The 21,529-nt window shown below is 56.7% G+C and overlaps 1 protein-coding gene across 1 annotated transcript in view; it reads right to left on the bottom strand.

Moving 5' to 3' along the window:
• Positions 1–21,273, bottom strand: part of LOC142907876 (protein NipSnap homolog 1-like) — a 74,816-nt gene extending 53,543 nt beyond the window's left edge. The window contains exons 1-2 of the mRNA XM_076057781.1: positions 21,154–21,273; positions 8,577–8,725 (exon numbers count right to left, since the gene is read on the bottom strand). Of these exons, the coding sequence (XP_075913896.1) occupies positions 8,577–8,725; positions 21,154–21,206 (202 nt within the window). The 5' untranslated portion in view covers positions 21,207–21,273. The remainder of the gene's footprint in view (positions 1–8,576; positions 8,726–21,153) is intronic.
• Between the last annotated feature and the right edge of the window lie 256 nt (positions 21,274–21,529).

The following is a 21,529-nucleotide window of genomic DNA, read 5'->3' as shown; positions in this document are numbered from 1 at the left end:
CAAGTTGCTGGTGTCATGTTTAGCGAGTAGCTGCGAGTGTCTCTGTGTCTCTGTGAGTGTCTCTGTGTCTCTGTGAGTGTCTCTGTGTGTGTCTCTGTGTCTCCGTGAGTGTCTCTGTGTCTCTGTGAGTGTCTCCGTGTCACTGTGAGTACTCACACTGCAGCTTGTACAAGTTGCTGGTGTCATGTTTAGCGAGTAGCTGCGAGTGTCTCTGTGTCTCTGTGTGTGTCTCTGTGTCTCTGTGAGTGTCTCTGTGTCTCTGTGAGTGTCTCTGTGTCTCTGTGAGTGTCTCTGTGTGTGTCTCTGTCTCTGTGAGTGTCTCTGTGTCTCTGTGAGTGTCTCTGTGTCTCTGTGAGTGTCTCTGTGAGTGTCTCTGTGTCTCTGTGAGTGTCTCTGTGTCTCTGTGAGTACTCACACTGTAGCTTGTACAAGTTGCTGGTGTCATGTTTAGCGAGTAGCTGCGAGTGTCTCTGTGTCTCTGTGAGTGTCTCTGTGAGTGTCTCTGTGTCTCTGTGAGTGTCTCTGTGAGTGTCTCTGTGTCTCTGTAAGTACTCACACTGCAGCTTGTACAAGTTGCTGGTGTCATGTTTAGCGAGTAGCTGCGAGTGTCTCTGTGTCTCTGTGAGTGTCTCTGTGTCTCTGTGAGTGTCTCTGTGTCTCTGTGTGTGTCTCTGTGTCTCTGTGAGTGTCTCTGTGAGTGTCTCTGTGAGTGTCTCTGTGTCTCTGTAAGTACTCACACTGCAGCTTGTACAAGTTGCTGGTGTCATGTTTAGCGAGTAGCTGAGAGTGTCTCTGTGTCTCTGTGAGTGTCTCTGTGTCTCTGTGAGTGTCTCTGTGTCTCTGTGAGTGTCTCTGTGAGTGTCTCTGTGAGTGTCTCTGTGTCTCTGTAAGTACTCACACTGCAGCTTGTACAAGTTGCTGGTGTCATGTTTAGCGAGTAGCTGCGAGTGTCTCTGTGTCTCTGTGAGTGTCTCTGTGTCTCTGTGAGTGTCTCTGTGTCTCTGTGAGTGTCTCTGTGAGTGTCTCTGTGAGTGTCTCTGTGTCTCTGTGAGTACTCACACTGCAGCTTGTACAAGTTGCTGGTGTCATGTTTAGCGAGTAGCTGCGAGTGTCTCTGTGTCTCTGTGAGTGTCTCTGTGTCTCTGTGAGTGTCTCTGTGTCTCTGTGAGTGTCTCTGTGAGTGTCTCTGTGAGTGTCTCTGTGTCTCTGTGAGTGTCTCTGTGAGTGTCTCTGTGTCTCTGTGAGTGTCTCTGTGAGTGTCTCCGTGTCTCTGTGAGTACTCACACTGCAGCTTGTACAAGTTGCTGGTGTCATGTTTAGCGAGTAGCTGTGAGTGTCTCTGTGTCTCTGTGAGTGTCTCTGTGAGTGTCTCTGTGTCTCTGTGAGTGTCTCTGTGAGTGTCTCTGTGTCTCTGTGAGTGTCTCTGTGAGTGTCTCCGTGTCTCTGTGAGTACTCACACTGCAGCTTGTACAAGTTGCTGGTGTCATGTTTAGCGAGTAGCTGCGAGTGCCTCTGTGTCTCTGTGAGTGTCTCTGTGAGTGTCTCTGTGTCTCTGTGAGTGTCTCTGTGAGTGTCTCTGTGTCTCTGTGAGTGTCTCTGTGAGTGTCTCTGTGTCTCTGTGAGTGTCTCTGTGTCTCTGTGAGTGTCTCTGTGTCTCTGTGAGTGTCTCTGTGAGTGTCTCTGTGAGTGTCTCTGTGAGTGTCTCTGTGAGTGTCTCTGTGTCTCTGCGAGTGTCTCTGTGTCTCTGTGAGTGTCTCTGTGTCTCTGTAAGTACTCACACTGCAGCTTGTACAAGTTGCTGGTGTCATGTTTAGCGAGTAGCTGCGAGTGTCTCTGTGTCTCTGTGTGTCTCTGTGTCTCTGTGAGTGTCTCTGTGTCTCTGTGAGTGTCTCTGTGTCTCTGTGAGTGTCTCCGTGTCACTGTGAGTACTCACACTGCAGCTTGTACAAGTTGCTGGTGTCATGTTTAGCGAGTAGCTGCGAGTGTCTCTGTGTCTCTGTGAGTGTCTCTGTGTCTCTGTGAGTGTCTCTGTGTCTCTGTGAGTGTCTCTGTGTCTCTGTGAGTGTCTCTGTGAGTGTCTCTGTGAGTGTCTCTGTGTCTCTGTGAGTGTCTCCGTGTCACTGTGAGTACTCACACTGCAGCTTGTACAAGTTGCTGGTGTCATGTTTAGCGAGTAGCTGCGAGTGTCTCTGTGTCTCTGTGAGTGTCTCTGTGAGTGTCTCTGTGTCTCTGTGTCTCTGTGAGTGTCTCTGTGAGTGTCTCTGTGAGTGTCTCTGTGTGTGTCTCCGTGTCTCTGTAAGTACTCACACTGCAGCTTGTACAAGTTGCTGGTGTCATGTTTAGCGAGTAGCTGCGAGTGTCTCTGTGTCTCTGTGAGTGTCTCTGTGCCTCTGTGTCTCTGTGAGTGTCTCTGTGAGTGTCTCTGTGAGTGTCTCTGTGTCTCTGTGTGTGTCTCTGTGTCTCTGTAAGTACTCACACTGCAGCTTGTACAAGTTGCTGGTGTCATGTTTAGCGAGTAGCTGCGAGTGTCTCTGTGTCTCTGTGAGTGTCTCTGTGCCTCTGTGTCTCTGTGAGTGTCTCTGTGAGTGTCTCTGTGAGTGTCTCTGTGTCTCTGTGTGTGTCTCTGTGTCTCTGTAAGTACTCACACTGCAGCTTGTACAAGTTGCTGGTGTCATGTTTAGCGAGTAGCTGCGAGTGTCTCTGTGTCTCTGTGAGTGTCTCTGTGCCTCTGTGTCTCTGTGAGTGTCTCTGTGAGTGTCTCTGTGAGTGTCTCTGTGTCTCTGTGTGTGTCTCTGTGTCTCTGTAAGTACTCACACTGCAGCTTGTACAAGTTGCTGGTGTCATGTTTAGCGAGTAGCTGTGAGTGTCTCTGTGTCTCTGTGAGTGTCTCTGTGCCTCTGTGTCTCTGTGAGTGTCTCTGTGAGTGTCTCTGTGAGTGTCTCTGTGTCTCTGTGTGTGTCTCTGTGTCTCTGTAAGTACTCACACTGCAGCTTGTACAAGTTGCTGGTGTCATGTTTAGCGAGTAGCTGCGAGTGTCTCTGTGTCTCTGTGTGTGTCTCTGTGTCTCTGTGAGTGTCTCTGTGTCTCTGTGTCTCTGTGTGTGTCTCTGTGTCTCTGTAAGTACTCACACTGCAGCTTGTACAAGTTGCTGGTGTCATGTTTAGCGAGTAGCTGCGAGTGTCTCTGTGAGTGTCTCTGTGAGTGTCTCCGTGTCACTGTGAGTACTCACACTGCAGCTTGTACAAGTTGCTGGTGTCATGTTTAGCGAGTAGCTGCGAGTGTCTCTGTGTCTCTGTGTGTGTCTCTGTGTCTCTGTGTCTCTGTGAGTGTCTCTGTGTCTCTGTGAGTGTCTCTGTGAGTGTCTCTGTGTCTCTGTAAGTACTCACACTGTAGCTTGTACAAGTTGCTGGTGTCATGTTTAGCGAGTAGCTGCGAGTGTCTCTGTGTCTCTGTGTGTGTCTCTGTGTCTCTGTGAGTGTCTCTGTGTCTCTGTGAGTGTCTCTGTGAGTGTCTCTGTGTCTCTGTGAGTGTCTCTGTGAGTGTCTCTGTGAGTGTCTCCGTGTCACTGTGAGTACTCACACTGCAGCTTGTACAAGTTGCTGGTGTCATGTTTAGCGAGTAGCTGAGAGTGTCTCTGTGTCTCTGTGTGTGTCTCTGTGTCTCTGTGAGTGTCTCTGTGTCTCTGTGAGTGTCTCTGTGTCTCTGTGAGTGTCTCTGTGAGTGTCTCTGTGTCTCTGTAAGTACTCACACTGCAGCTTGTACAAGTTGCTGGTGTCATGTTTAGCGAGTAGCTGCGAGTGCCTCTGTGTCTCTGTGAGTGTCTCTGTGAGTGTCTCTGTGTCTCTGTGTCTCTGTGAGTGTCTCTGTGTCTCTGTGAGTGTCTCTGTGTCTCTGTGAGTGTCTCTGTGAGTGTCTCTGTGTCTCTGTGAGTGTCTCTGTGAGTGTCTCCGTGTCTCTGTGAGTACTCACACTGCAGCTTGTACAAGTTGCTGGTGTCATGTTTAGCGAGTAGCTGCGAGTGTCTCTGTGTCTCTGTGAGTGTCTCTGTGAGTGTCTCTGTGTCTCTGTGAGTGTCTCTGTGAGTGTCTCTGTGTCTCTGTAAGTACTCACACTGCAGCTTGTACAAGTTGCTGGTGTCATGTTTAGCGAGCAGCTGCGAGTGTCTCTGTGTCTCTGTGAGTGTCTCTGTGAGTGTCTCTGTGAGTGTCTCTGTGTCTCTGTAAGTACTCACACTGTAGCTTGTACAAGTTGCTGGTGTCATGTTTAGCGAGTAGCTGCGAGTGTCTCTGTGTCTCTGTGAGTGTCTCTGTGCCTCTGTGTCTCTGTGAGTGTCTCTGTGAGTGTCTCTGTGAGTGTCTCTGTGTCTCTGTGAGTGTCTCTGTGTCTCTGTGAGTGTCTCTGTAAGTACTCACACTGCAGCTTGTACAAGTTGCTGGTGTCATGTTTAGCGAGTAGCTGCGAGTGTCTCTGTGTCTCTGTGAGTGTCTCTGTGAGTGTCTCTGTGTCTCTGTGTCTCTGTGAGTGTCTCTGTGTCTCTGTGAGTGTCTCTGTGAGTGTCTCTGTGAGTGTCTCTGTGAGTGTCTCTGTGTCTCTGTGAGTGTCTCTGTGAGTGTCTCTGTGAGTGTCTCTGTGTCTCTGTGTCTCTGTGTCTCTGTGAGTGTCTCTGTGAGTGTCTCTGTGTCTCTGTGAGTGTCTCTGTGAGTGTCTCTGTGAGTGTCTCTGTGAGTGTCTCTGTGTCTCTGTAAGTACTCACACTGCAGCTTGTACAAGTTGCTGGTGTCATGTTTAGCGAGCAGCTGAGAGTGTCTCTGTGTCTCTGTGAGTGTCTCTGTGAGTGTCTCTGTGAGTGTCTCTGTGTCTCTGTAAGTACTCACACTGTAGCTTGTACAAGTTGCTGGTGTCATGTTTAGCGAGTAGCTGCGAGTGTCTCTGTGTCTCTGTGTGTGTCTCTGTGTCTCTGTGAGTGTCTCTGTGAGTGTCTCTGTGAGTGTCTCTGTGTCACTGTGAGTACTCACACTGCAGCTTGTACAAGTTGCTGGTGTCATGTTTAGCGAGTAGCTGCGAGTGTCTCTGTGTCTCTGTGAGTGTCTCTGTGCCTCTGTGTCTCTGTGAGTGTCTCTGTGAGTGTCTCTGTGAGTGTCTCTGTGTCTCTGTGAGTGTCTCTGTGTCTCTGTGAGTGTCTCTGTAAGTACTCACACTGCAGCTTGTACAAGTTGCTGGTGTCATGTTTAGCGAGTAGCTGCGAGTGTCTCTGTGTCTCTGTGAGTGTCTCTGTGAGTGTCTCTGTGTCTCTGTGTCTCTGTGAGTGTCTCTGTGTCTCTGTGAGTGTCTCTGTGAGTGTCTCTGTGAGTGTCTCTGTGAGTGTCTCTGTGTCTCTGTGAGTGTCTCTGTGAGTGTCTCTGTGAGTGTCTCTGTGTCTCTGTGTCTCTGTGTCTCTGTCAGTGTCTCTGTGAGTGTCTCTGTGTCTCTGTGAGTGTCTCTGTGAGTGTCTCTGTGAGTGTCTCTGTGAGTGTCTCTGTGTCTCTGTAAGTACTCACACTGCAGCTTGTACAAGTTGCTGGTGTCATGTTTAGCGAGTAGCTGCGAGTGCCTCTGTGTCTCTGTGTGTGTCTCTGTGTCTCTGTGAGTGTCTCTGTGAGTGTCTCTGTGTCTCTGTGAGTGTCTCTGTGAGTGTCTCTGTGAGTGTCTCTGTGTCTCTGTGAGTGTCTCCGTGTCACTGTGAGTACTCACACTGCAGCTTGTACAAGTTGCTGGTGTCATGTTTAGCGAGTAGCTGCGAGTGTCTCTGTGTCTCTGTGAGTGTCTCTGTGTCTCTGTGAGTGTCTCTGTGTCTCTGTGAGTGTCTCTGTGAGTGTCTCTGTGAGTGTCTCTGTGTCTCTGTGTGTGTCTCTGTGTCTCTGTAAGTACTCACACTGCAGCTTGTACAAGTTGCTGGTGTCATGTTTAGCGAGTAGCTGTGAGTGTCTCTGTGTCTCTGTGAGTGTCTCTGTGTCTCTGTGAGTGTCTCTGTGTCTCTGTGAGTGTCTCTGTGTCTCTGTGAGTGTCTCTGTGAGTGTCTCTGTGTCTCTGTGAGTGTTTCTGTGTCTCTGTGAGTGTCTCCGTGTCACTGTGAGTACTCACACTGCAGCTTGTACAAGTTGCTGGTGTCATGTTTAGCGAGTAGCTGCGAGTGTCTCTGTGTCTCTGTGAGTGTCTCTGTGTCTCTGTGAGTGTCTCTGTGAGTGTCTCTGTGAGTGTCTCTGTGTCTCTGTGTGTGTCTCTGTGTCTCTGTAAGTACTCACACTGCAGCTTGTACAAGTTGCTGGTGTCATGTTTAGCGAGTAGCTGTGAGTGTCTCTGTGTCTCTGTGAGTGTCTCTGTGTCTCTGTGAGTGTCTCTGTGTCTCTGTGAGTGTCTCTGTGTCTCTGTGAGTGTCTCTGTGAGTGTCTCTGTGTCTCTGTGAGTGTCTCTGTGTCTCTGTGAGTGTCTCTGTGAGTGTCTCTGTGAGTGTCTCTGTGTCTCTGTGAGTGTCTCTGTGTCTCTGTGAGTGTCTCTGTGAGTGTCTCTGTGTCTCTGTGAGTGTCTCTGTGTCTCTGTGAGTACTCACACTGCAGCTTGTACAAGTTGCTGGTGTCATGTTTAGCGAGTAGCTGCGAGTGTCTCTGTGTCTCTGTGAGTGTCTCTGTGAGTGTCTCTGTGTCTCTGTGTCTCTGTGTGTGTCTCTGTGTCTCTGTGAGTGTCTCTGTGTCTCTGTGAGTGTCTCTGTGTCTCTGTGAGTGTCTCTGTGAGTGTCTCTGTGAGTGTCTCTGTGTCTCTGTGAGTGTCTCTGTGAGTGTCTCTGTGTCTCTGTGAGTGTCTCTGTGTCTCTGTGAGTACTCACACTGCAGCTTGTACAAGTTGCTGGTGTCATGTTTAGCGAGCAGCTGCGAGTGTCTCTGTGTCTCTGTGAGTGTCTCTGTGTCTCTGTGAGTGTCTCTGTGTCTCTGTGAGTGTCTCTGTGTCTCTGTGAGTACTCACACTGCAGCTTGTACAAGTTGCTGGTGTCATGTTTAGCGAGTAGCTGCGAGTGTCTCTGTGTCTCTGTGAGTGTCTCTGTGTCTCTGTGTGTGTCTCTGTGTCTCTGTGAGTGTCTCTGTGTCTCTGTGAGTGTCTCTGTGAGTGTCTCTGTGTCTCTGTGAGTGTCTCTGTGTCTCTGTGAGTGTCTCTGTGTCTCTGTGAGTGTCTCTGTGAGTGTCTCTGTGTGTGTCTCTGTGTCTCTGTGAGTGTCTCCGTGTCACTGTGAGTACTCACACTGCAGCTTGTACAAGTTGCTGGTGTCATGTTTAGCGAGTAGCTGCGAGTGTCTCTGTGTCTCTGTGAGTGTCTCTGTGTCTCTGTGTGTGTCTCTGTGTCTCTGTGAGTGTCTCTGTGTCTCTGTGAGTGTCTCTGTGAGTGTCTCTGTGTCTCTGTGAGTGTCTCTGTGTCTCTGTGAGTGTCTCCGTGTCACTGTGAGTACTCACACTGCAGCTTGTACAAGTTGCTGGTGTCATGTTTAGCGAGTAGCTGCGAGTGTCTCTGTGTCTCTGTGAGTGTCTCTGTGTCTCTGTGAGTGTCTCTGTGAGTGTCTCCGTGTCTCTGTGAGTACTCACACTGCAGCTTGTACAAGTTGCTGGTGTCATGTTTAGCGAGTAGCTGCGAGTGCCTCTGTGTCTCTGTGAGTGTCTCTGTGTCTCTGTGAGTGTCTCTGTGTGTGTCTCTGTGTCTCTGTGAGTGTCTCTGTGTCTCTGTGAGTGTCTCTGTGAGTGTCTCTGTGTCTCTGTGAGTGTCTCTGTGTCTCTGTGAGTGTCTCCGTGTCACTGTGAGTACTCACACTGCAGCTTGTACAAGTTGCTGGTGTCATGTTTAGCGAGTAGCTGCGAGTGTCTCTGTGTCTCTGTGAGTGTCTCTGTGTCTCTGTGAGTGTCTCTGTGAGTGTCTCCGTGTCTCTGTGAGTACTCACACTGCAGCTTGTACAAGTTGCTGGTGTCATGTTTAGCGAGTAGCTGCGAGTGCCTCTGTGTCTCTGTGAGTGTCTCTGTGTCTCTGTGAGTGTCTCTGTGTGTGTCTCTGTGTCTCTGTGAGTGTCTCTGTGTCTCTGTGAGTGTCTCTGTGAGTGTCTCTGTGTCTCTGTGAGTGTCTCTGTGTCTCTGTGAGTGTCTCCGTGTCACTGTGAGTACTCACACTGCAGCTTGTACAAGTTGCTGGTGTCATGTTTAGCGAGTAGCTGCGAGTGTCTCTGTGTCTCTGTGAGTGTCTCTGTGTCTCTGTGAGTGTCTCTGTGAGTGTCTCCGTGTCTCTGTGAGTACTCACACTGCAGCTTGTACAAGTTGCTGGTGTCATGTTTAGCGAGTAGCTGCGAGTGCCTCTGTGTCTCTGTGAGTGTCTCTGTGTCTCTGTGAGTGTCTCTGTGTCTCTGTGAGTGTCTCTGTGTCTCTGTGAGTGTCTCTGTGTCTCTGTGAGTGTCTCTGTGTCTCTGTGAGTGTCTCTGTGTCTCTGTGAGTGTCTCTGTGAGTGTCTCTGTGTCTCTGTGAGTGTTTCTGTGTCTCTGTGAGTGTCTCCGTGTCACTGTGAGTACTCACACTGCAGCTTGTACAAGTTGCTGGTGTCATGTTTAGCGAGTAGCTGTGAGTGCGCGTCCTTGCGTGGATCGACCTTGTGGACAAACAGCGACTTCAGCCACCCATCCTCCTTGCCGGCTGGGCCACTGGTGTGTAGCGCACTACCCACACTACACACAGACACACACACAGACACACACACACACACACACAGACACACACACAGACACAGACACACACAAACAGACACACACACACAGACACACACACAGACACACACACAGACACAGACACACACACACACAGACACACACACACAGACACACACAGACACAGACACACACACAGACACACACACACAGACACACACACAGACACACACACAGACACAGACACACACACACACAGACACACACACACAGACACACACAGACACAGACACACACACAGACACACACACACAGACACACACAGACACACACACAGACACACACACAGACACAGACACACACACACACACACACAGACACACACACAGACACACACACACACAGACACACACACAGACACACACAGACACACACACACACAGACACACACACACACAGACACACACACAGACACACACACACAGACACACACACAGACACACACAGACACACACACACACAGACACACACACACAGACACACACACAGACACACACACAGACACACACAGACACACACACAGACACACACACAGACACACACACACACAGACACACACAGACACACACACACAGACACACACACAGACACACACACAGACACACACACAGACACACAGACACACACACAGACACTCACTCAATCAACCACTCACTCACCCACCCACCCACTCACTCACCCACCCACCCACCCACTCACCCACCCACCCACCCACTCACCCACTCACATACTCACTCACCCACTCACTCACTCACTCACCCACCCAATCACTCACTCACTCACTCCTCACTCACCCACTCACCCACCCACTCACTCACCCACTCACCCACCCACTCACTCACCCACCCACCCACTAACCCACACACTCACCCACTCACTCACTCACCCACTCACTCACTCACCCACCCACTCACTCACTCACCCACCCACTCACCCACCCACTCACCCACCCACTCACCCACCCACTCACTCACCCACCCACTCACTCACCCACCCACCCACTCACCCACACACCCACCCACTCACCCACACACCCACCCACTCACTCACCCACTCACCCACTCACTGAGCCACTCACCCACCCACCCACACACCCACCCACCCACTCACCCACCCACCCACACACCCACCCACCCACTCACCCACCCACCCACTCACCCACCCACCCACCCACTCACTCACCCACTCACCCACCCACTCACCCACCCACCCACTCACCCGCCCACCCACCCACTCACTCACCCACCCACCCACCCACTCACCCACTCACCCACCCACCCACACACCCACCCACCCACTCACCCACCCACCCACACACCCACCCACCCACCCACTCACCCACCCACCCACTCACCCACCCACACACCCACACACTCACCCACCCACTCACTCACCCACCCACCCAACCACTCACTCACCCACTCACCCACCCACTCACCCACCCACCCACTCACCCGCCCACCCACCCACTCACTCACCCACCCACCCACCCACTCACCCACCCACCCACTCACCCACCCACACTCCCACCCACTCACCCACACACCCACCCACTCACTCACCCACTCACTCACCCACCCACTCACTCACCCACTCACCCACCCACTCACTCACCCACTCACTCACCACCCACTCACCCACTCACTCACCCACTCACTCACCCACCCACCCACTCACCCACCCACTCACCCACCCACCCACCCACACACCCACACACTCACCCACCCACTCACTCACCCACCCACCCACCCACTCACTCACCCACTCACCCACCCACTCACCCACCCACTCACCCGCCCACCCACCCACTCACTCACCCACCCACCCACCCACTCACCCACCCACCCACTCACCCACCCACCCACACACCCACTCACCCACACACCCACACACTCACCCACCCACTCACTCACCCACCCACACACCCACTCACCCACCCACTCACCCACCCACACACACACTCACTCACCCACCCACACACCCACACACTCACCCACCCACCCACTCACCCACCCACTCACCCACCCACTCACCCAATCACTCACCCACTCACTCACCCACCCACCACTCACCCACCCACCCACTCACTCACCCACTCACTCACTCACCCACCCACCCACTCACCCACTCACCCACCCACTCACCCACTCACATACTCACTCACCCACTCACTCACTCACCCACCCAATCACTCACTCACTCACTCACTCCTCACTCACCCACTCACCCACCCACTCACTCACCCACTCACCCACCCACTCACTCACCCACCCACCCACCCACTCACCCACCCACTCACCCACTCACTCACTCACCCACTCACTCACTCACCCACCCACTCACTCACTCACCCACCCACTCACCCACCCACTCACCCACCCACACACCCACCCACTCACTCACCCACCCACTCACTCACCCCACCCACCCACTCACCCACACACCCACCCACTCACCCACATACCCACCCACTCACTCACCCACACACCACACACTCACCCACCCACTCACTCACCCACCCACCCAACCACTCACTCACCCACTCACCCACCCACTCACCCACCCACCCACTCACCCGCCCACCCACCCACTCACTCACCACCCACCCACCCACTCACCCACCCACCCACTCACCCACCCACCATCCACCCACTCACCCACACACCCACCCACTCACTCACCCACTCACTCACCCACCCACTCACTCACCCACTCACCCACCCACTCACTCACCCACTCACTCACCCACCCACTCACCCACTCACTCACCCACTCACTCACCCACCCACCCACTCACCCACCCACTCACCCACCCACCCACCCACACACCCCACACACTCACCCACCCACTCACTCACCCACCCACCCACCCACTCACTCACCCACTCACCCACCCACTCACCCACCCACCCACTCACCCCCCACCCACCCACTCACTCACCCACCCACCCACCCACTCACCCACCCACCCACTCACCCACCCACCCACACACCCACTCACCCACACACCCACACACTCACCCACCCACTCACTCACCCACCCACACACCCACTCACCCACCCACTCACCCACCACACACACATTCACTCACCCACACACCCCACACACTCACCCACCCACCCACTCACCCACCCACTCACCCACCCACTCACCCAATCACTCACCCACTCACTCACCCACCCACCCACTCACCCACCCACCCACCCACTCACTCACCCACTCACTCACTCACCCACCCACCCACCCACTCACCCACTCACCCACCCACTCACCCACTCACATACTCACTCACCCACTCACTCACTCACTCACCCACCCAATCACTCACTCACTCACTCCTCACTCACCTCCTCCACTCACCCACTCACCACCCACTCACTCACCCACTCCCACCCCACTCACTCACCCACCCACCCACCCACTCACCCACCCACTCACCCACTCACTCACTCACCCACTCACTCACTCACCCACCCACTCACTCACTCACCCACCCACTCACCCACCCACTCACCCACCCACTCACCCACCCACTCACTCACCCACCCACTCACTCACCCACCCACCCACTCACCCACACACCCACCCACTCACCCACATACCCACCCACTCACTCACCCACTCACCCACTCACTCACCCACTCACCCACCCACACACCCACCCACTCACCCACCCACCCACACACCCACCCACCCCACCCACTCACCCACCCACCCACTCACCCACCCACCCACCCACTCACTCACCCACTCACCCACCCACTCACCCACCCACCCACTCACCCGCCCACCCACCCACTCACTCACCCACCCACCCACCCACTCACCCACTCACCCACCCACCCACACACCCACCCACCCACTCACCCACCCACCCACCCACTCACCCACCCACCCACTCACCCACCCACACACCCACACACTCACCCACCCACTCACTCACCCACCCACTCACCCACTCACTCACCCACTCACCCACCCACTCACCCACCCACCCACTCACCCGCCCACCCACCCACTCACTCACCCACCCACCCACCCACTCACCCACCCACTCACCCACCCACACTCCCACCCACTCACCCACACACCCACCCACTCACTCACCCACTCACTCACCCACCCACTCACCCACTCACTCACCCACTCACTCACCCACTCACCCACCCACTCACCCACCCACCCACTCACCCGCCCACCCACCCACTCACTCACCCACCCACCCACTCACCCACCCACCCACTCACCCACCCACACTCCCACCCACTCACCCACACACCCACCCACTCACTCACCCACTCACTCACCCACCCACTCACCCACCTCACACTCTCTCACCCACTCACCCACCCACTCACTCACCCACTCACTCACCCACCCACTCACCCACTCACTCACCCACCTCACTCACCCACCCACCCACTCACCCACCCACTCACCCACCCACACACTCACCCACCCACTCACTCACCCACCCACCCACCCACTCACTCACCCACTCACCCACCCACTCACCCACCCACCTCACCCCCCACACCCACTCACTCACCCACCCACCCACCTCACACCCACCCACCACTCACCCACCCACACACCCACACCCACACCCACACACCCACCCCCACTCACTCACCCACCCACACAACCACTCACCCACCCACTCACCCACCCACACACACACTCACTCACCCACCCACACACCCACACACTCACCCACCCACCCACCCACTCACCCACCCACTCACCCACCCACTCACCCAATCACTCACCCACTCACTCACCCACCCACCCACTCACCCACCCACCCACTCACTCACTCACCCACCCACCCACCTACTCACCCACTCACCCACCCACTCACCCACTCACTCACTCACCCACCCACCCACCCACTCACTCACTCACCCACTCACCCACCCACCACCCACTCACCCACTCACCCACCCACCCACTCACCCACTCACCCACCCACTCACCCACCCACTCACTCACCCACCCACCCACTCACCCACCCACTCACTCACCCACTCACCCACCCACCCACTCACCCACCCACCCACTCACCCACCCACCCACTCACCCACCCCACCCACTCACCCACCCACCCACACACCCACTCACCCACCCACTCACCCACACACCCACCCACCCACTCACCCACCCACTCACCCACCCACCCACTCACCCACCCACTCACCCACCCACTCACCCACTCACCCACCCACCCACTCACCCACACACTCACTCACTCACCCACTCACCCACTCACCCACCCACCAACCGACTCACCCACCCACTCACCCACCCACTCACCCACCCACTCACTCACTCACCCACCCACTCACCCACCCACTCACCCACCCACTCACTCACCCACCCACCCACTCATCCACTCACTCACCCACCCACCCACCCACTCACCCACCCACCCACTCACCCACTCACTCACCCACCCACTCACCCACTCACTCACCCACTCACTCACCCACTCACCCACCCACTCACCCACCCACCCACTCACCCACCCACTCACCCACCCACTCACCCACTCACTCACCCACTCACTCACCCACTCACCCACTCACCCACCCACTCACTCACTCACCCACTCACTCACTCACCCACCCACTCACCCACCCACCCACTCACCTACACACCCACCTACGCACTCACCCACTCACTCACCCACCCACTCACCCACTCACTCACCCACTCACCCACTCACTCACCCACTCACTCACTCACCAACCCACCCACTCACTCACCCACCCACCCACTCACCCACCCACTCACCCACCCACTCACCCACCCACCCACTCACCCGGCGTGTTCTCTAATCCACGTATCCCTCCGTCTCTCACTGTAATCCCCGTGGCCTATCTACTGCTGGATGGAGACCAATGTGAATGTGCTGTCCGCACCACACTAGAGACTCATCTCACTGCCGCTGTTAATGCCCCTGTGGTGGTGATGGTGGTGATGGTGGTGATGGTGGTGATGGTGGTGATGGTGGTGGTGATGATGGTGATGGTGGTGGTGATGGTGGTGATGGTGGTGGTGATGGTGGTGATGGTGGTGGTGATGATGGTGATGGTGGTGGTGATGGTGGTGATGGTGGTGGTAGTGATGGTGGTGATGGTGGTGGTGATGGTGGTGGTGGTGATGGTGGTGGTGGTGATGGTGGTGGTGATGGTGGTGATGGTGGTGGTGATGGTGGTGGTGATGGTGGTGATGGTGGTGATGGTGGTGGTAGTGATGGTGGTGGTGATGGTGGTGATGGTGATGGTGGTGATGGTGGTGATGGTGGTGATGGTGGTGATGATGGTGGTGGTGATGGTGGTGATGGTGGTGGTGATGGTGGTGATGGTGGTGATGGTGGTGGTAGTGATGATGGTGGTGATGGTGGTGGTGATGGTGGTGATGGTGATGGTGGTGATGGTGGTGGTGATGGTGGTGATGGTGGTGATGATGGTGGTGGTGATGGTGGTGGTGCTGGTGGTGGTAGTGATGGTGGTGATCGTGGTGGTAATGGTGGTGATGGTGGTGATGGTGGTGGTGGTGGTGGTGATGATGGTGGTGGTGATGGTGGTGGTGTGGTGGTGATGGTGGTGGTGGTGATGGTGGTGATGGTGGTGATGGTGTTGGTGGTGTTGGTGGTGGTGATGGTGGTGATGATGGGGGTGATGATGGTGGTGATGATGATGGTGATGATGGTGGTGATGGTGGTGGTGATGGTGGTGGTGGTAGTGATGGTGGTGATGGTGGTGATGGTGGTGGTGATGGTGGTGGTGATGGTGGTGATGATGGTGATGATGGTGGTGATGATGGTGGTGATGGTGGTGATGGTGGTGGTGGTGATGGTGGTGATGGTGGTGGTGATGGTGGTGACGGTGGTGGTGATGGTGGTGATGGTGGTGATGGTGGTGGTAGTGATGGTGATGATGGTGGTGGTGATGGTGGTGATGGTGGTGATGATGGTGGTGATGGTGGTGGTGGTGGTGATGGTGGTGGTGATGGTGGTGGTGGTGGTGATGGTGGTGGTGATGGTGGTGGTGGCGATGATGGTGGTGATGATGATGGTGATGATGGTGATGATGATAGTAATGATGATGGTGATGATGATGGTGATGATGGTGATGATGATGGTGATGATGGTGATGATGATGGTGATGATGATGATGGTGATGATGATGGTGATGATGATGATGGTAATTATGATGGTGATGATGGTGATGATGGTGGTGATGATGGTGATGATGATGGTGATGATGGTGATGATGGTGGTGATGATGGTGATGATGATGGTGATGATGGTGATGGTGGTGGTGATGATGGTGATGATGATGATGGTGATTATGATGATGGTGATGATGGTGATGATGATGGTGATGATGGTGATGATGGTGATGGTGGAGGTGATGATGGTGATGGTGATGATGGTGATTATGATGATGGTGATTATGATGATGGTGATGATGGTAATGATGATGGTGATGATGGTGATGGTGGTGGTGGTGATGGTGGTGGTGATGATGGTGGTGATGATGGTGATGATGATGGTGGTGATGATGGTGATGATGGTGGTGATGATGGTGATGATGATGATGGTGGTGGTGGTGATGATGGTGATGGTGATGATGGTGATGATGATGGTGACGACGATGACGGTGATGGTGATGATGGTGGTGACGATGACGGTGATGGTGATTATGATGATGATGGTGATGATGATGGTGATGACGATGACGGCGGTGATGGTGATGATGATGGTGACGACGATGATGATGGTGATGATGGTGATGATGATGGTGATGATGGTGGTGACGACGACGATGATGGTGACGATGATGGTGATGATGATGGTGCCATCAGCCACTTGGCCCTAGCTGCAATCATTTGTACCACGACCACGTGTCGTTTGTCTGACTTTAAAGAGTCAACTACAGCAGCATCTCAGTGATGGGGCATTACAGCTGGTGCAAACATTCTCCTGTGGAGGGAGGGAGGAGCTGCTGGTAGGAACGTTGTTGGGTGGCTCGGTCAATGGTCAGGGTCAACAACACACCACGTGGTGCGTTCTACACACACCACGTGGTGCGTTCTACACACACCACGTGGTGCGTTCCACACACCACGTGGTGCGTTCTTACACACCACGTGGTGCGTTCTTACACACCACGTGGTGCGTTCTACACACACCACGTGGTGCGTTGTACACCCCACGTGGTGCGTTGCACACACCACGTGGTGTGTTGTTCTACACACCACGTGGTGCGTTCTACACACCCCACGTGGTGCGTTCTACACACCACGTGGTGCGTTCTACACACCACGTGGTGCGTTCTTACACACCACGTGGTGCGTTCTACACACCACGTGGTGCGTTCTACACACCACGTGGTGCGTTCTACACACCACGTGGTGCGTTCTACACACCACGTGGTGCGTTCTACACACCACGTGGTGCGTTCTACACACACCACGTGGTGCGTTCCACACACACCACGTGGTGCGTTCTACACACACCACGTGGTGCGTTCTACACACACCACGTGGTGCGTTCTACACACCACGTGGTGCGTTGTACACACCACTTGGTGCGTTGTACACACCACGTGGTGCGTTCCACACACCACGTGGTGCGTTCTACACACCCCACGTGGTGCGTTCTACACACACCACGTGGTGCGTTCTACACACACCAGGTGGTGCGTTCTACACACACCACGTGGTGCGTTGTACACACCACGTGGTGCGTTCTACACACACCACGTGGTGCGTTCTACACACACCACGTGGTGCGTTCTACACACACCACGTGGTGCGTTCTACACACACCACGTGGCGCGTTCTACACACACCACGTGGTGCGTTCTACACACCACGTGGGGCGTTCTACACACCACGTGGTGCGTTGTACACACCACGTGGTGCGTTCTACACACCACGTGGCGCGTTCTACACACACCACGTGGTGCGTTCTACACACACCACGTGGTGCGTTCTACACAAACCACGTGGTGCGTTCTACACACCACGTGGTGCGTTCTACACACCACGTGGTGCGTTCTACACACCACGTGGTGCGTTCTACACACACCACGTGGTGCGTTCTACACACCACGTGGTGCGTTCTACACACCACGTGGTGCGTTGCACACACCACGTGGTGCGTTGCACACACCACGTGGTGCGTTCTACACACACCACGTGGTGCGTTCTACACACACCACGTGGTGCGTTGTACACACCACGTGGTGCGTTCTACACACCACGTGGCGCGTTCTACACACACCACGTGGTGCGTTCTACACACACCACGTGGTGCGTTCTACACAAACCACGTGGTGCGTTCTACACACCACGTGGTGCGTTCTACACACCACGTGGTGCGTTCTACACACCACGTGGTGCGTTCTACACACACCACGTGGTGCGTTCTACACACCACGTGGTGCGTTCTACACACCACGTGGTGCGTTGCACACACCACGTGGTGCGTTCTACACACACCACGTGGTGCGTTCTACACACACCACGTGGTGCGTTCTACACACACCACGTGGTGCGTTCTACACAATATGCCCGACTGTGAGTTGGTGAAACGTTGAGTTTTATAAGGGGGGGGGGGCACCACGGGGTGACCAGCCCCTCCCCCACCCCAGCCCCTCCCACCCACCCAGCCCCTCCCCCCCACCCAGCCCCTCCCCCCCACCCTCCCCTCCCCACCCAGCCCCACCCCTCCCACGTGGACAGACATCCACAGACATACACAACAACAACAATTCATCCCCCCCCTGCCTCCTGTGAGAATGAATCCCGGTTGGGCTTGCAGTCCACGACTAGCAGTAAAAGCACGAGTTCACATTAATTACTGTACATCTCCACGTGACGGTGATGTCAGCACCTAGCCACGCCCCCTAGCCACGCCCCCTAGATACAGCTCCTAGCCACACCCCCCAGCCACACCCCCTAGATACAGCACTAAGCCACACCCCCCAGCCACGCCCCCTAGATACAGCTCCTAGCCACACCCCCCAGCCACACCCCCTAGATACAGCACTAAGCCACACCCCCCAGCCACGCCCCCTAGATACAGCTCCTAGCCACACCCCCCAGCCAAACCCCCTAGCCACACCCCCTAGATACAGCCCCTAGATACACCCCCTAGCCACACCCCCTAGATACAGCCCCTAGCCACACCCCCTAGCCACGCCCCCTAGATACAGCTCCTAGCCACACCCCCTAGCCACACCCCCTAGCCACACCCCCTAGATACAGCCCCAATAAGGGGGTACCCCCCCACAATAAGGGGGTACCCCCCCCACAATAAGGGGGTACCCCCATCCACAATAAGGGGGTACCCCCCCCACAATAAGGGGGTACCCCACCCCCCCACTAAGGGGGGTGGGGTACCCCCCCACTAAGGGGGTACCCCCCCACTAAGGGGGTACCCTCCCCCCCACACTAAGGGAGTACCCTCCCCCCCACACTAAGGGGGTACCCCCCCACCAAGGGGGTACCCCACCCCCCCACTAAGGGGGTAACCCCCCCCACTAAGGGGGTACCCCACCCACCAAGGGGGTGGGGTACCCCCCCACTAAGGGGGTACCCCCCCCCCACCAAGGGGGTAACCCCCCCACTAAGGGGGTACCCCCACTAAGGGGGTGGGGTACCCCCCCGGGTGGGGTACCCCCCCACTAAGGGGGTACCCCCCCACCAAGGGGGTAACCCCCCCACCAAGGGGGTACCCCCACTAAGGGGGTGGGGTACCCCCCCACTAAGGGGGTACCCCACCCCCACTAAGGGGGTGGGGTACCCCCCCAACTAAGGGGGTAACCCCCCCACTAAGGGGGTAACCCCCCCACTAAGGGGGTACCCCCCACCAAGGGGGTACCCCCCACTAAGGGGGTACCCCCCACCAAGGGGGTACCCCCCCACTAAGGGGGTACGCCCCCACCAAGGGGGTACCCCCCACTAAGAGGGTAACCCCCCCACCAAGGGGGTACCCCCCACTAAGGGGGTACCCCCCCACCAAGGGGGTACCCCCACTAAGGGGGTACGCCCCCACCAAGGGGGTACCCCCCCACTAAGGGGGTACGCCCCCACCAAGGGGGTACCCCCCACTAAGAGGGTAACCCCCCCACCAAGGGGGTACCCCCCACTAAGGGGGTACCCCCCCACTAAGGGGGTAGCCCCCCCCACTAAGGGGGGTACCCCCCACCAAGGGGGTACCCCCCCACTAAGGGGGTACGCCCCCACCAAGGGGGTACCCCCCACTAAGAGGGTAACCCCCCCACCAAGGGGGTACCCCCCACTAAGGGGGGTACCCTCACCAAGGGGGTACCCCCCCACCAAGGGGGTACCCCCCCCACTAAGGAGGGGTACCCCCTCACCAAGGGGGTACCCCCCCACTAAGGGGGGTACCCTCACCAAGGGGGTACCCCCCACTAAGGGGGTACCCCCCCACCAAGGGGGTACGCCCCCACCAAGGGGGTACCCCCCACTAAGAGGGTAACCCCCCCACCAAGGGGGTACCCCCCACTAAGGGGGGTACCCCCCCACCAAGGGGGTACCCCCCCCACCAAGGGGGTACCCCCCCCACTAAGGGGGGGGGGGGTACCCCCTCACCAAGGGGGTACCCCCCACTAAGGGGGTACCCCCTTGGTGGGGGTACCCCCCCACCAAGGGGGTACGCCCCCACCAAGGGGGTACCCCCCACTAAGAGGGTAACCCCCCCACCAAGGGGGTACCCCCACTAAGGGGGGTACCCTCACCAAGGGGGTACCCCCCCACCAAGGGGGTACCCCCCCACCAAGGGGGTACCCCCCCCCACTAAGGGGGGGGGTACCCCCTCACCAAGGGGGTACCCCCCCACTAAGGGGGGGGGTACCCTCACCAAGGGGGTACCCCCCACCAAGGGGGTGGGGGGTACAAAGGGGGGTACCCCCTTTGTGGGGGGGTACCCCCCACCAAGGGGGAACCCCCCCACAAAGGGGGTAACCCCCCCCACTAAGGGGGTACCCCCCACCAAGGGGGTAACCCCCCCCACTAAGGGGGTAACCCCCCCCACTAAGGGGGTACCCCCCCACCAAGGGGGTACGCCCCCACCAAGGGGGTACCCCCCACTAAGAGGGTAACCCCCCCACCAAGGGGGTACCCCCCACTAAGGGGGGTACCCTCACCAAGGGGGGGGGTACCCCCTCACCAAGGGGGTACCCCCCCACTAAGGGGGGTACCCTCACCAAGGGGGGTACCCCCACCAAGGGGGTACCCCCCCACCAAGGGGGTACCCCCCCACCAAGGGGGTAACCCCCCCACTAAGGGGGTACCCCCCCACCAAGGGGGTACCCCCCGCCCCTCCCTCCTCGCCCCCCCCCCTCCGCACCTCGGGAGTCGCGACCTCGGAGCGCGGAACAGGCGGCTCCAGGAGGCGGCCATCTTGGCTGTCACGTGACGGAACCGGGTAAGGGGGAGGAGCTCGCCGAGGAGGGGGCGGGGCTCAGCGAGGAGGGGGCGGGGCTTATCGAGGAGGGGGCGGGGGCTCAGCGAGGAGGGGGCGGGGCTCAGCGAAGAGGGGGCGGGGCTCATTTGGGGGAGGGGTCGGGGCTAGCATGGGGCTGTCAATCAGTGGGTGACCGGATCCTATTGTCCTGTGCCAGGCTAGGTGCAGGAGGTGGAGGTCACGTGACAGACCCAGCAGGTGCCACGGGGTTGACTGCTGTGCCAGGCTAGGTGCAGGAGGTCACGTGACAGACCCAGCA

Source organism: Petromyzon marinus, chromosome 84 (genome assembly GCF_048934315.1).
Source record: "Petromyzon marinus isolate PM22_M1 ecotype Great Lakes invasive population chromosome 84, UKy_Petmar_22M1.pri1.0, whole genome shotgun sequence".
In the NCBI taxonomy this organism is placed as follows: domain Eukaryota; kingdom Metazoa; phylum Chordata; class Hyperoartia; order Petromyzontiformes; family Petromyzontidae; genus Petromyzon; species Petromyzon marinus.
The sequence above is the reverse complement of the archived record's forward strand: the minus strand, read 5'-3'. Positions and strand labels throughout refer to the sequence as shown.